The 15,791-nt window shown below is 26.5% G+C and overlaps 1 protein-coding gene and 1 long non-coding RNA gene across 5 annotated transcripts; one reads left to right on the top strand and one right to left on the bottom strand.

The window, feature by feature from the left end:
* The first annotated feature begins 134 nt into the window (after positions 1–134).
* Positions 135–701, top strand: LOC149886359 (uncharacterized). Its single transcript, XR_016454079.1, has 2 exons — positions 135–245; positions 439–701. It is a non-coding gene; the product is annotated as an uncharacterized LOC149886359 (long non-coding RNA).
* Positions 702–1,246: 545 nt separating this feature from the next.
* On the bottom strand, positions 1,247–12,716 carry LOC145184514 (kinesin-like protein KIF12). 4 transcript variants are annotated; one of them, XR_016454076.1, is made up of 26 exons: positions 12,437–12,716; positions 12,093–12,308; positions 11,545–11,628; positions 11,392–11,470; positions 10,803–10,877; positions 10,642–10,691; positions 10,038–10,113; positions 9,798–9,847; positions 8,876–8,966; positions 8,367–8,505; positions 7,483–7,574; positions 7,198–7,255; positions 7,013–7,096; positions 6,674–6,792; positions 6,363–6,467; positions 6,001–6,081; positions 5,745–5,865; positions 5,433–5,493; positions 3,871–3,942; positions 3,653–3,707; positions 3,418–3,480; positions 3,095–3,204; positions 2,729–2,932; positions 2,015–2,069; positions 1,716–1,927; positions 1,247–1,518 (listed from the first exon to the last, which is right to left on the bottom strand). XR_016454076.1 is itself a non-coding variant. In XM_090092920.1 (26 exons), exons 1-26 carry the CDS (start codon positions 12,598–12,600, stop codon positions 1,412–1,414), a joined length of 2,613 nt encoding a protein of 870 aa, XP_089949046.1. In that variant the 5' UTR covers positions 12,601–12,716; the 3' UTR covers positions 1,247–1,411. The 4 variants fall into 4 exon arrangements, 1 of the variants encoding a protein (XP_089949046.1); XR_016454077.1 differs by having other exon boundaries at positions 6,363–6,441; XM_090092920.1 differs by having other exon boundaries at positions 3,418–3,470.
* Between the last annotated feature and the right edge of the window lie 3,075 nt (positions 12,717–15,791).

The raw sequence follows: 15,791 nt of genomic DNA, 5'->3' as shown, positions 1-15,791 counted from the left end.
TTTCTATGTTGATTAAAAAAACTTATATTAACTTTGGTAAACTATCGTGACTATATATATGCTAGTGTCGGTTTTACATGAAGACAAATGAAAGCGAATAGAACAGCGTTTATTGTGACAGGTGACTTTCCGGAGAGAAAATTCCTGCTAAAGTGTTTTTCTCAAATAAAATCTTTTTCAGAAAAATATTTTAGTTAAGTTTTAAAGTCTTCGAATTAATTGATTTTAACAATAAACAAACAAAGGTACGTTGAAAAATTCTTATAATAAACAAACTTATTAAATAATCATTTAGTCAGAAGTGAAGTTTAAGTATATAATAAAGATGGTTCGAGGCAAGTAAATAAGTTTCAGAATAATAAATATAAAAAAGTATAAAAATTAAATATAATCTAAAAATCATAATAAAATTTTTAAAAATGTACATTAAAATTTAAGAGTGGGCGGCGAGTAGTCACCATTTCTTCGAGATCGATCAGTAAAAAACATTACCGATAAGCAGCTGTTAGATGGTGATTACGAAAGATATAACGGTATTTTCAATTCATTTTTAATGGCTGCTTCATGACAAACCTGTCGGTATACGTACCTGCCCTTAATTGCTAGTCGTTCGTAATTGCCATCAAAATAATAAAGTATCCTGCTCATCATTAATCGTGGTGAACTCTCTTGCAATCAGCCTCGAATTCGCACTACCAGGCTATGTAAGTTGAACGAACAGTTTATAGATTAACGTAGATGATGGGACTCTTACATTTACTATAAAACACGTTGGCTTCCTTACATCTCGTGACGAAAAAAGCTAAAGATATTTTTAAAAACCTAAAGACAGTTTGTCATTATGTAGAATAGTGTTTAATAATTACTCTTTACCAAAAAATTAGCTGTTGCAATGGTTTTTACTCCATTTTTTTAACTGTGTTTTCTTGTCACAGTTGGTAATATGATCAATTTGTTTTATTACATTAGAGGTTAACTAAAATTATTATGATAGCAAAAAATTTTTATTTTTGTGACATTGTTTTTGAACGATTTTGTTCGTGTTTTTCTTTTCTGAGGATTAATGTGTTTTTTTTAGTAATGATCACAAAAGCAATTCAGGAACCACCTAAGAAAAGAAATCTTTCTTTTTTATTGGACCTCCATTCATTTTTGTATAAATGATTTTTAAACATAATATCGTTGTTCAATCTGACCATCTATGACTCATCATCGATCGATTAAACCAGGCGTTAAAAGAAACAAATGAAAACTTACGAAAAATTTTTCAGAACTTTTCACAGCGTAGAATATTAACAAAATGAAAATTTATTTTTATTTTTCGATAAAATTTTTATAAATAACTTAATAAATTGAAAGACCAACAGCTGAAACAACCATATCCGAAACTTTTTCTAGCTTTCTTCAATTTTTACGATGACCTTTTCCGGTTTTTCTTATTTTGTGAAATTTCTGCTCGGATCTGGCACGCAAGCGATTCTAAATCCAAATGCAATTGATGTGTTTTCTTGTTATAAACTAAAAAAAAAAAAAAAAAAAAGAAATGGAAACTGTTGAAATTAGAATACTACATGCTAAAATCGATATTGTAAAAAAACTCGTATGTAAGTAATAGGCGAGCAATAAAACTCGTATATAAGTAATTAGGGAGCAAAAAAAATCGTATAAACTTAATGAGCGAAACAAAAAACGAATCAAAATAAAAGAAAAATTACTTTCGGCTGATTTGCTCCCACAATAATACTCATAGCAGTTTAAAGGATCGAGGTGGTCAATTGTTGTTGGGGATGAGCTGATACTCACTGGTAATGAAGAGTGTTGAACTTTACCTGGTTGGCGTTTGCAATTACGAAGAAGCAATTCCCGGCGCAAAGCAAACTTAGCAGCATAACCCACAGGTTTATCGATTGGGGCTGAATTTTTCAAACTAAATTTAAATGATGCAAATAATCGTGGTATAACGTTATTAAATATGGTAATAAATTCCAAAAAATTAGAACACTTTAGTTACTACCTCTTCCACAAATGCTTGCTGACAACAGCTTTTTCTTCTCGTCTTCTCATGTCAACTACAAAATTCAGAAAAAGTTCCAAATATGCATCATATAAATAAAAAGTCATTTCTAATAAATATACATCATATAAATAATACTTATTAAATACTATAAATCATCGAAACCCAAAACGCCGAATCATTCAAAAGAAATGCCACAAATGTGCAAATAAACTGGAGTTGTGTTGCTCGAAGATCGAACAGGTTTTTAAGAATTAGGATTCTTTATCGATGCGAAAAAAGAATTTCATGAGCTTTTGTCAAGAAATCCTAACTTTATTAGACACATTTTAACAATTTAAAAAATATTCTTGAACTAATTATGTTATTATATCTTTGTATGGTTGACAGTAAACTCATTAATTGCTTTAAAGTAAAACAGATCAAAGCATGATTGTAAAAAATAAAAGGCTTTAAAAGCTTTGGGGTAACAATAAATGAATAGATTATTTCAAATGTTTAAAAAATGTATAAAAATTTTTAAAAAATATAAATAAAATTTTTTTTCACAAATGATACAAAAAAAGAAAAAAAAAAAAGAAACCTTTATGCAAAACTCTCTCACAAAGGTGCAAACAGAATCAAAATTTTGATACAAGACATAGAATACTTGCTGAGTATTAATTTTGTATTTATTTAAAAGATAAAAATTGAAAATCAAATTTAAAAGTTTACCTTTGTTTAAACTTGTTGATTTAGAGTCCATATTTTGGTTTAAATTAAAAAACCTGATATCTTCAATTTGTCTCTCTTTCTGTTCTTTATTGGTATATTTCTCAAATTCTGTTGCAGGTAAATTATCACAAACATAATTAGGATAGCCCTGCCGAATTTGTGGAAATCTATTTGTTGTACTAAGTTGACTCAATATTGAAACTTCTACAAAATGAAGTAATTCCTTTAAATTTATAAAAAGTTTGAAATAAATTCATTTTTACATATATTTAGACATTCAAAGTTTGTGTGTGCGCGTGCATGCTTTTGTGTACTTTTGTCATAATCTTAGAGAATTCTATTGCGCATATACATATCTTTTCATACCAGTCTGAGTCTGTGTATCAAGAGAAGCAAAGTGATTGTTGGGAGACATTGTAGAGAATATCATTAAAGACTCAGCACTTTGGCAAGAGGAAGTGTTTAAATTATCATTTCTGCAAAATAATAATATGACAAACTATTATTACGTTAAATAAAAAAAAAGTTCAAAACTATAAATCATAGATTATTTATAACAAATTAACGACTTAGATCAATTTTTTTCCTTCTTTTCAAGCAAAGATTTTCATATCATCTTTAACAAGACTTTTATTTGTTCAAAAAAATAATGCAAAAATTTAGAAAAAAAGCAAAAAAAGCTTATTTACCCTCCTAAAGCAGTTAATTTCTCAGATAAGACCTCATTTGCTTGCAACGTAGCCTGAAAGAATCTTTAAAATAGAATGGGCAAAAAAATAATAATGACAACTAACAATTATAAAAGTAATCAATCAAGCGACAAAAAATATTTAGATATTTTTTTGTAATTAGACAATTAAATAATTTGTAATTAAGATGATTAAATAAATAGAAAAGTACAAAAAACAACAGAAATATGAGAACCTGTTCTCTCTCTTGTGCTAAAGATTTTGTATGATAAAGCTCCATATTTTCAGCTCTAAAAAAATTTCTTCTCTCTTAAATTGTTAATTTTGAACAAAATATCTTGAAAAAAGTTGAAGAACGAAGAAAAAATTAAAAGTCTAATTATCTATGCACTAATCTTAATGATTAGGTAATGAAGATAAATTTATGCAAATTTATACAATTATTTTTCATACTTAAGTCTTTCATTTTCATTCATATATTCTTGAATCATCCCATACAAACCATTTCTAGCTCCGAGGGCACAACTAAGAAAAACAACAAAAATTTTGATTAACTTTATAAAAAGAACCTTAAAGATTTTTTTTTTTTTTAACTGATTTAACAAAACGCTGCTAATTTACAAAATAGCATAAGTTATATTCAAGAATGTGCACAATAACCTGATTCTTTTAGCAGAGATTTAGGCCTAAATAAAGTTAACTTTGAAATTAATTTCACTGGAATGAAATACAGTATTGAAGAGAAATTAAATAGGAGAGAGATTTTTTTGAAATCTTTAGATTTAATTATTCAAAAGTAATGAAGTTGTGCATTTAGAATAAAAGTTTCAATGGGGAATCCATTTTTAAGGCTTTAAAATTTTAAACACCTAAAGTTTTTCTAATATTACCAAAATACATATTTTCATGACTAACCAAGGTTGTAGATCACTTTGTGATGAAGAAAACTATACATGTAAAGTTTGATAAATCAATTTAAATTTATTTACAATAAGATTTATTTAAAGAAGAGATCATCTTAGTACTTACAAGTTACAAATTATTACAAGTTTTACACTCAAGTCCAGAAACTTTCCAAATTCTTAATCCCAAGAAGCACGTTTTGCCAAACACCTGAAAAGGTTTGTAATGATAGAATATTTTTTTCCACAACATGCTCAGTGTTAGACTTCATTTATGGTTTGTGTTCTTCACATGTGTTCTTCATCTTTATATGAACACAAACAAGGAACTTTCAAATACCTCATCAATGAAGTCTTAAACTTCACTTGTCAGTAAAGATTCATCGTCAATATCAAATTCTTCTTTAATTCTGTTACTTTGAAGCTCACAAAGCAAAATATAAAAAAAGTCAACAGAAAAAAAAAACTTCTGTAGTTTGCACAAAGGATCTTTTGGTATTATGGGTTACACACTGAATTCATTTGTGTTTATGCTCTGATTTCACACCTTTAAGTTGTTCTAACAAATTTGGGGGTTATTTGCTTTTTTTGCATCTTGCATTGGAGTCCAGATCATTTTTTTCCATTTTGTTTAAAAGTTCGTTAGAATATGTGATTACTGGCTGAACTTAAACTTTTTCAGCTACTGAAAAAATATTCTTCTGTTCATTATTTACATTTTAAAACATTTTTTCTAAAACCTGATTGATATTTGTGGCAAAAATGATAGACAGCAGCTTTTGCTTACTTGGAAGTATTAAGAAATGACCAAGCTAATGAAAATATTGTTGATAGTACTGAGTGTTGATAGTGCTCCTCACAATTAATAATTATTAAATATGATTTTGAGCTTTTTTTCCTCATGGAGTTAATCCCTGTTCAAAAATACAAGACTAACACAAATATTATGCAGAACAAATTTTGCAGAGCTAATTTTTATGGATATGAGAAAAATCTCCAAAAATAAATTGTGGGTAAACAAGTTCTGTAAAAACTTCTTCTGCCAACAATTTCTTTTCTTAAGGTAGGTAATCTCAGTTAGATAACAATGATTAAAAAATTAAATAAACATACATGGCTGTAGTAGCACGTTGCATTGAATCAAAGGATGTCTGATCACTACAGTTACTTTGATCTAAATATTCATCATCATCATCATCATCATCATCATCATCATCATCATCATCATCATCATCATCATCATCATCATCATCATCATCATCATCATCATCATCATCATCATCATCATCAATCAATCAATCAATCAATCAATCAATCACCATCAGTCACCACCAATCACTTTCAATCATCATCATCATCATCATCATCATCATCATCATCATCATCATCATCATCATCATCATCATCATCATCATCATCAATTACCTGAGGAATGAAATGAAGAAAAGGTCTCACTCCCCAACGATGGACTAAGTAAATCATTACAACAAAACTCTTTAACTTGCTTTGGATTCAAAATTTGAGCCTCAGAGATTGGAGCGCTATACTAAAATATAGAAAAATATGTTATAAAAATATTTATAAAAGAAAACATATTACCTATTTTTACCTTCTCCCATAATACTTAAACAATTAGACAACTCACTTAACTATTATTGTTTACTAATTTAATGAAACGTACCTGCTCCCTTAAGTATAAATTTTCAGCTTTCAGAACTTTTATTTTATGCTTAAGTTCCATTAGAAGTTGTTCTTTAGGATCCTAATAAAAAACAAAAGTTAGGTGTTAAATTACTAAGATATTAATATTAAATTACTAAGATATTAATATTAAATTACTAAGATATATTACTAAGATATTAATATTAAATTACTAAGATATTAATATTAAAAGAACATTTTTACATATCAGCTTTATTATCATGTGAGATAAAAATTATATGCTGTTAACACTTTGGTAAACCACTAATTTTTTTTTTTTTTTGTTACACACTCTCTCAGCATTTAAAATCTTTTTTATTTTTGAAGTAATAAAACTTTTACCAATTTAATAACAGGTTTATTTGTGATATTTTTTGCACGATTTGCATATCTAAGGGTATTGATTGAATCTTGAAAATCTCTAGATGCAGGAGAAATACAAGCAATCTAAAATTATAACTTATGTACAATCTAAAATTATAACTTATGTAGATTTTATGACCATAGATGTGCTACATCATTAAAATGATGAAGTTAATGTCTGAAGTTAAATTCTAAATTAAGATCATTTATTGTATTAATTTGATAAGCCAAAATCTGTTTTAAAGAAAATTTTAAAAAAGTTCCTAAAAAGGTTCAGAAAGAAAAATTACCATAAGAGAATAACCTTCTCCTCCAAGGGTATCTGCTAACAGTTTAGTAAGTTTGCTTTCACGATAAGGAATATGACGACAACGTTTTTTTCGATCACCAAGTGCAGAAATACAATTTCCTAAATAATAAGTTTTGGTCTTATAATCAACAAAAACAGACAGAAAAAAAAAGTGAAGTAATTCTTTGGAGAAAAAAAATTTTATTTTTTCCGCTTTGATATCACTTATCAATCACATAATCACTTCTAATGTTTTATAATTTTAGTGACATCACCTATGAATCACTTTTATGAAAAATAAGAAAAGAAAAATAAAGTTTTTATTTCTAATATGCTCTACCTAATGTAAGCAAGCTTTTGTTGATATTGTTGGATTCAACAAGTGCCTCCCCTGCACTTTTTGTAATCTGTACTCTTTCACTCCCTAACAATAATTTAAAAGTTATAAATTTCTTTATGCATCAATAACTAAAAGATATTCAAGTACCTGCCAAATCAACAAATAACTGTTAGATATTCAAGTACCTGCCAAATCAACAAAATTAATCTTTCCATGTTTTAGAACAGAAAAATTTGAAGTAAGCTGCAAAAAAAGGAACAAAATTTTAGAAAATCATAATTATTTGTTTATATTTTTGTTATCAGCATTATTGTTGCTACTAGTTATAACACAATTCTTATTATCAACAATTGTTTTACAATTGTATTGTAATAATGGAGTTAGTATACTATTAATTATTAGTAATGGCTGTATTAACATTATTTGTAGTATAAAAAAAAATTATGAAATAGACTCTAAAGTTTTTATACCTCTTGAGCATCTAAAAACACGATTAACATACTATGACTACGACTGGAATGATCATTTAAAACATGCTGACCAACTTGACGCATTGCACTACCTAATATGAAAAATAACCACTTGTTTATTTTATAAAAAAAAAAATGAAGGTACAAAAAAAAGTAATTTAATTCAAAAAGAAAACTAATTTTTTTTTTATAAAAATTTTAAAATACACTGTTTAACATCACACATTGCACTACCTGAAAAATATGAAAAATAATATGAAAAATAATATGAAAAAAAATTTAATCAAGCTGAAAAGTATAAAGAAAAAAAAAGTTAACTTTAAATGTATGGAAAATAAAAAAAAATTTCATATTTGATTATCTTCTGTTTTTATTGTTAATGTTTTTTTAAAACAAAAAATTATAACAAATTTACAAAACTGAATCTTTTTTCTTTATTGATTTATGTTACACATTTTTACTTCTTTTTGCTTATCACTTTTTAAAAGTAAACATTTTTTTTTAAAAAAAAAAACAAAAAAAAAACTGACTAGTTTTACCCTTTTGTGTGCAAATTAGTTTATCAAAACCCCTTTGACTCTCCTCTATATTTCATATAGAGGTGAAATAAAGATTTGATGATTATAAATATTTGATGATTATAAATATTTGATGATTACAAATATTTCAGAACTTTGAAACACTTGAAATAAATGTTTGGATTGTGTTATTGTTTAATTTTATTTCCCTTGTTATAAACTCATATCATTCTTGGATTTTCTGTAAGGTTGACTAATGAAGAATAAAACAAAATTTTGAAAACAACGCTATTTTAAAAGAAAAATTAGTTTTACATAACAATCCAGTGTTTCTGAACCAACTGCATCATCCAAATTCACACTAACCTTCAACCAACACATTAATAAGATCACTGAGCTTGTCACATTTGACTGTTATTAGATTTTCAGCATAAAATCCTTGGCTTGAAGACCATCTCACAGGAAGTGCATTACGGTTGTTTGAAGTGTTTAGAAGATCTTTAACCTTAATAAAGAATTTTAAAATATATTAAAAAAGGTATTTCTGTTTGAAGTTAAAAATGTCAGCTATCATTTCTTCATTCAACATTTGTTTCTACAAAAACTTTCTGCGAACATGTTCAATATACAAAAATTATTTAATTTGTTAACCATGCTAATAAAAGAAACTACACTTACTAAAAGTTAAATACTTACACTATAAATAAACAGAAGTTAGGTAAATTAATTTTTTGTAGTTATTTAGTAATGTTATAGAACAGTGATAACTATTTTTGATTTAAGTTTATTTGTTTTAATTCCAAATAAAACTAAAATATTTTTTAAAATAATTAAAGGAAATCAACAAAAATTACTTTTTAATTCATATAATTTACCTTTTCATTATAAACTTCAAGAAATGAAGCTTTAATTGAATACTTAACATCAGGTTTAGATTTAATTTGATCAAAGATGTATTTAAAAGATCTAAAGAAAAAAATATCAAGTAATAAATTTTGCTTTAGAAAAAAATTAACTACAGGATGCAACAAAATTACCCACACTAGATGATTTAAATTTTTTAACAAATATCTGAACATCCTGAAGACCAGTGTTTTACCTTAGGCCAATCTCATTTTGGACATCATCAGTGGATTTTTTAGCAGGATAGTGCTCCAAGTCACAATCCTCACTTTGTTTAATTGGTGTGCTCAGAACTTACTAGACATCATTGGTTTTAATGAATGGCCTCTCTCAAGTTCAGATCCAATGGATTATATGGTAGGGAGCATTCTTGAGGCAAAAGCCTGTAAAAAACCACACAAAATATCAATTCTTTGAAGAAACTGTTAGTCAAAGCATGGGATTCTTCATTATGGACTCATTCATAGGTTGTCTTAATACATGCCATAAATCACTATAGACTCTTTCAAAGGTTGTCTTGATACATGCCATAAAGCAAATGGAGACATCTTTGAGGTCTAACTGTTTTTTCTATTGCGATATATTCAATAAATATCGTTACTTTCAAAATACTGACTTTTGGAGTAACTGTAAAATTTTCTGAACTTTTTTTGAGTGCGGGTAATTTTTTTGACACACCCTGTATTTTAGAGCCCAAAAGAGCATTAGTTCCTTTGAAACAAAATTTATTTTTTCTACATTCATAAAAAGATTTTTAACATTCTATGACTGCAATTCTTTCATTTCCCTTTCACACTTAGAAATTGTCAAAAATGAAAATCAACTAGATCCTAAATAAAATTGTACTCAACATACTTTAACTTGATAAAACACAAAAAGAAAAAAAATTTGAACCTTGGTACAAGCCCATACTTGGCATGATCATTTAACATGGTTTCTAGTTTCTAAATTAAAAAGACACTTTTTAACCTTTAGTAATCACTTTGAACTTAAAACTTTTGGGGGATTTTTCGGGGGTAATTGAACTCAACATTTTGCTTATGATAAGCAAGTATTTTAAACAGAAAGAAACAGAAATATTTTAAACAGCCTATAAGATGTAGTCAAGGTCAAGTAAAGAAGGAAGTATTTTACTTGATCTTGAGGTCCAGTAATAGTATGTGTCTTCCCAGACCCTGTAGCCCCAAAAGCAAATGCAGTACAAGAGTAACTAAATTGAAAAATAAAAAGATTTATGTACTTTGCAAAAGAACAAAACTAATCTTAACAATTTAGAAAACTGTAAATGATTTTACAAAATGATCTCTTTGAAGATTCATTTTCTTAATTCATTTTTGTAACTTAACTTTTTGCATATACATAAAGATCTACTTTGTTTACTGAGTTATCTTAAAGATCTACTTTGTTAACTAAGTTATCTTAAAAAAGTTTAAAAAATTTTACAGAATAATTTATTAATAATTTTGGTAGACAAAAAAAAAAAAAAAAAAAAAAAAAAAAAAAAAAAACCTTAAACTTTTTTAAATGTTATTATATTTTAAAGGAATCGGCTGAAAATGGTTCGTTCATCAATTGGTTAACTTGTGGTTTATGAATATGATAAAGTTTGGCATATTAACAAACTACATTTTTAATGCTAATTAAAAATGTAGTTTGTTAATATGCCAAACTTCCTAAATTTGCTTTTCCACACTTTTGTCAGTAAAAATTTTTGCTCTAAAAAATTGTAACAACTTGCCCACATAATGCATGATCAATTAGTTCTGTAATTCCACATTTTTCAAAAAACTAAGAGAAAAAAATGCATCAAAAAAAACAAACAATAAAACTAAAAATGCATTTAAAATTGAAAATGGAAAACAAATTCATTATTTTTCAGATGAAAAAAAAAAAATCTACCAATTCTTGTGCAGAATTCTCATTAAAAACAGCATTAAATTTAAAAGCTTTTGTTTGATTGAAGCCAGATTTAATCTAAATAGGAACTGGAAAGATTTTTAACAGTAAATAATAAAACTAAGGAGTAACAAAACTAAATAATTTTACTTGTAAGCCTAAATATGGTTTTAACTAAAAAAAAAGAAAATAGAATGGTAAAATTACAAAAAGAACTTTTAGGCATTTTTATAACCCTTTGTTTCTGTCTTCAATTAACTTATAAGTATTGAAGCTCTCTCTCCTACTCACATCATATAAAACACAAGAAAAATCTTAGTTTTACAATGCACAAATCACTTTGAATGTATGTGAATGCATGGTTGTGTATAAATACTCCTATTGTTTAAAAAGTCATAAGCTAATTGACTTAATTTAGGGAGAGAAAGATAATAAAGGGGAAAATGTGACTAACAAATGATTTAGTAAAGAAGATAAAAATTAAATAAGGTACCAAAACTTTACAATTTGATAAATGCATGTAAAAAGTTTTAATAAGATAAATTAATGCATATAATACATAAATATCAACAAATATACAAATAAAAATTACCCACAATCCTCCTTCACCAGGATATTCAATAATGCTTCTTTCATTTGTTTCTTTTTCAATTTTCATCATTGGTCTTACTCTAATAATGTGTACTTACATAATTAAAAATGATAGAAAAGTAAAAATGCAAATGATAAAATGTGAAAAATATACCTGACAACAACATTGATATTAGATGAGATCTCAACGGCCACAGATGATGACTCAGAGAATGATGCTGCAATAATTGTGGAACCACTGGAAAGAAAAAATGCAGCTTTGTTAAAATTTGCTATTAAAATGGTTTAAAATTTTACGCTGAAAAATTTGAATTTTTAAAATTTAGACAAAAAAAATTTATGTAAGCCAATTATAAAACTTTTATCTTTCATATTAACTACAGGGTGTGTAAAAAATTTCTGTAGAAAAAAAAAATTTTTTTAAACTATCTGCATGGTGTTTTTTTTAGTTTTTTTTTAATAGATACTTTGTTTTTAATATTATTTTTTTTTTTAGTATTATGTTTTAAATTAAAGTGAATTTTGTTTGTTTTTAAAAAATAATAGTTTTTCTGTTTAGAATTTTGTACAGGAACTTTTTCTGAACTCTGTATTTTTGTATGCACACAAATTGAATTTTTAACAAAATTATGATTTTTAGGCAAAACAAAAAATCAGACATTGATAATTTTGACAAAATAGTTTATAAAACATCTAAACAACCTGTTAGTTTTTCTCTGTCTTTCACTTAAAAGTGGTAGAAAATGGGTAGTTGTATTATCATCTGCTTGTTGATATTTTAATAATTCTGTAGTTAAATTAATATCCTTCATGTAAAATGGAATATCTGTTGCCTGTCTGCTTTTCGATTGCTTATCATTTACCAGAGAATCATTATTCCAAACAGATGTAGGCTCATTTGTGATTAACTTTTCTGTGCTAAAAAAAAGTAAAATCAAGAAAACTCTATAGTGTTATGTAATAACATGCAATTGCAGGGATGTTTCTATGAGAGTAAATACTTTTCTGTATAGATGTATGCTTGTACAAAAAAACACCATTTATACCTCGATGATCTCTTAATGTTAGATGCAGCAATTGAGTTACTTGAAGTATCTTTTCTGGAGATAAGATCAAATTTATCTTTATTAAGAGAGCTATCGCTAAGACTACCAGAAATTCTTCTTTTATGAAGCTGCTGATTTAAAAATTGATAGTTTATTTCAGTCATTTGAGAATCTTGAATACTTGTTTGATAAAATTATTTACTGCCACATTGTTTCATATTGAATTGTTTAACTACATAAGCTTAACTTTTTTATAATTGAATGATGCTGTGCTTACAAAACTAAAGAATAGATAAAAGTCATTTGTTTTAATGAGCATTATGAGCATATACAATAATATAGGAAAGAAAATGCCAAGTACTATGAAAAAAAAATTTTTTTTTAATTTTATAGCCAAATTATTAAAATATTTAATGAAACATAATGAGCTAAAAAGTTATTTTAAAAAAGCATAAAAACAAAGAAAAAGAAAATTGAACTTTTTCTTAAATGTCAAATAATTAGAACTATTATTTCATAATCTAAACAAGTATACAAATAATTATTCATTATAAATAAATATTTGGAGTTTTCCTTTTCAAATTGATCTAATGTTAAAGAACTTGAAAATAATCATTAAATATTGAAGGCTTAGCTTATAGACAAGTTTTATAATCTTTTATTACTTTAAGTATTTCAAAGACAACACCATCAAGCGTAATTTGATAGTACTGTCTTTGAATTACCTAAATTATCTGATTATCTAAAAGTGAAATAATAAAACTTACTTACCCAAATTATCTGATTTTCAGCAAAACAATGAAAATCAGATAATTTAGGTAATTAACTTTTATCATTTCACTCTTTCCTGAATAGATCTTTTTATTTTATTAACAAGATAATGGTTTTTTAATTTAAATATTATTTTTAATGAACTGAAAGTGTCGTACAAAATAGCCGCGATTTCTCAACAAAAAGCAATAGAAAAAGAAATATCTTTGCTCTGTTCCGCATCAATAGAATTACCGGGTGAAAATATTGAATTGCGAGCTTGATGAAATGAGGGAAAAATTTATTATCGAATGAACATTTTTTAAAATAAAGTTAAGTAAAAAGTAATGACTTCATATTTTTAACGTAACAAAGTAATTATACCAATTATGCAAATATATTTTAATTGATCTATGACATATTTAGCAAAAATGTAGTTATGTTTTCAAGCAGGAAAAAAATTTTGCTCATCGAGTTCTATAGCTTTTTAAATCCAATACAAATTCAATTACCTCAAACTTAAATATTTTCAATCTTAAATCAATTATAACCAATATTTTATGGCGATTATAGTTTAAAGTTTGTCAAACTCTATTCTTGAAGGATCCATTGTTAAAGGGCAAACTTTCCATAGCACTTTTATGTTAAAGGCTAACAATAAAATGTCAACTGCGTGGAATTTCGACATCGTCACAAAAACCAATGCGAAATTGATCCGAATTTGACCATTTCATATTTAGAAACCTCATAATTGAGTTTTACGTTTATGTCTCCACAGCAGTGTAAAAAACCAATGTAAAAAATAGCAAACTGGAATTTTATAGCAAAATGTTTCATAAGATCGGGTTTCCTTTTTTTTCCATAAAAAGTCAAAGAACGAAAAGATTTACTTCAAAATTGAGTTTATAAAATCGACCCCAAAATGCCAGTGACTTGATATCCTCGTTAATCTCTTTAACAGCCTGCTTCAAGGAAGAAATCGACAAGAATGCTTTACTATTTTCAGATGCCATCAAATAAAACATCAGAGTGTACTGTGATTTGAACAGTCCAACCACTTGAAGAAATCTTAAATAAAGCTGCATAAAATGTTCTGCAGCAGCAGGACAATAGTATTCATCAGTTAAGTTTTAGCTTCGATGTAGGTAGTTCGAAAGAAACCACCAGAGACCATTATTATTATAAGCAAACCACTACTCATGTGTAAGGTAATATTGCTACAATTTTCAATTCTGGTAATTGTTACAAATTTTATTTGAAACTTAGTGTTGTGGTTGAATTTAAGTTCAAGAATTTCACTCGAATATTTAGTATTTCAAGAATAAAAACCTAAAGAGTTTTGTGTAACTCATTTTAGCTTTTAACTAAAAATTACTACATAACTACTTTACTACATAACTACTTTATTATTACAAAACTACTACATAACTACTACATAATTACTAAATAATTACTTTATTATTTCATAACTACTACATACTTATTACATAATTACTACATAACTACTTTATTATTTCATAACTACAGCATAACTACAACATAATTACTACATGAGTACTTTATTATTTCATAAATATTACACTCTCAAAGATAATTTAGATATTCAATTTCATATCAACATGTAATACATGGGCTTCTTAATTGATATCTTCATTTTCCTTACACTTTTTTAAATAAAAAGCAACAAAATTAGCTTTGAAGGAAATTCTTTCTGCTGTCAACTAATTCTTGTAAACATTTACAATAGCAATTCACAATCAAGAATTATAATAGCGGTTCAGTATGAACCAGACCCATCGAGGGAGGGATGAGGGGTGACAAGAATTTTGAATTTTGCCTGCCAGTTTAAGTGAAAGAAAAAAATTTTTTTCAAACTTTTTTTTCCACGAAATTTTTGTTGATTACCATTACGATAAGTTTTATAAACTTGACAAATACAGCTAACATAAAGAAAGAAGAAAACAAGTAAACATGCTTTATGCTGTTCGTGTTATTCGTGTTATTCGTGTTATTCGTGTTCGTATTTACTGTGAATTGTTTCAAAATAAACAAACTAATTGATATTAAAGAAAGAAGAAAACAAGTAAACATGTTTTATACTGTTCGTATTCGTATTTACTGTGAATTGTTTCAAAATAAACAAACTAATTGATATTAAAAACGTTAAAACGAAGTTGAATTTGTTATTAATATCTCATGTAATATATATTATTTAATGTTTCTATGAATTTATTGGAAATGCTTTATAAATTTATTAGCAATATTTTTATGCAATCAATCATCAAAGGAGAATTGTACTCATGCCTCAATTGGACGTTATTTGTCGTCAATCACACAAAAGAAAAATATTACAAAAAAGTATTATAAAACAAATAATAACAAAAACGAATAGTACGAAATAAATTACACCATAAAATCTTTAAAGAAATAGTGTTACAAAACATAGATATCAGAAAAAGCGGTCAACTTTACATGTGTTGATAACGTAACTTGTTGATCTCGCTCGTATTTATTCTCAATAGCCCAAATGTGTATAGTTAAAACTTGGTATGCACAAAGTTGCTATGAACAATTTTATCATGAACATAAAATCCATTTAAAGATT

The sequence above is a fragment of the Hydra viridissima genome, unplaced genomic scaffold (assembly GCF_058129835.1).
Source record: "Hydra viridissima isolate aposymbiotic clone 2 unplaced genomic scaffold, HvirCarnegie_v1 scaffold_7, whole genome shotgun sequence".
NCBI classification, from domain to species: Eukaryota; Metazoa; Cnidaria; class Hydrozoa; order Anthoathecata; family Hydridae; genus Hydra; species Hydra viridissima.
The sequence above is the reverse complement of the archived record's forward strand: the minus strand, read 5'-3'. Positions and strand labels throughout refer to the sequence as shown.

Coding starts and splice junctions, on each gene's coding strand:
- LOC145184514 (XM_090092920.1), bottom strand. CDS start 12,600: ATGACTGAAATAAACTATCAATTTTTAAATCAGCAGCTTCATAAAAGA. Junction 11,629..12,092: donor AGACAGAGAAAAACTAACAG/GTTGTTTAGATG, acceptor TTTTCTTTCCAG/TGGTTCCACAATTATTGCAG. Junction 7,097..7,197: donor TAATTTTGTTGATTTGGCAG/GTACTTGAATAT, acceptor AATTATTGTTAG/GGAGTGAAAGAGTACAGATT.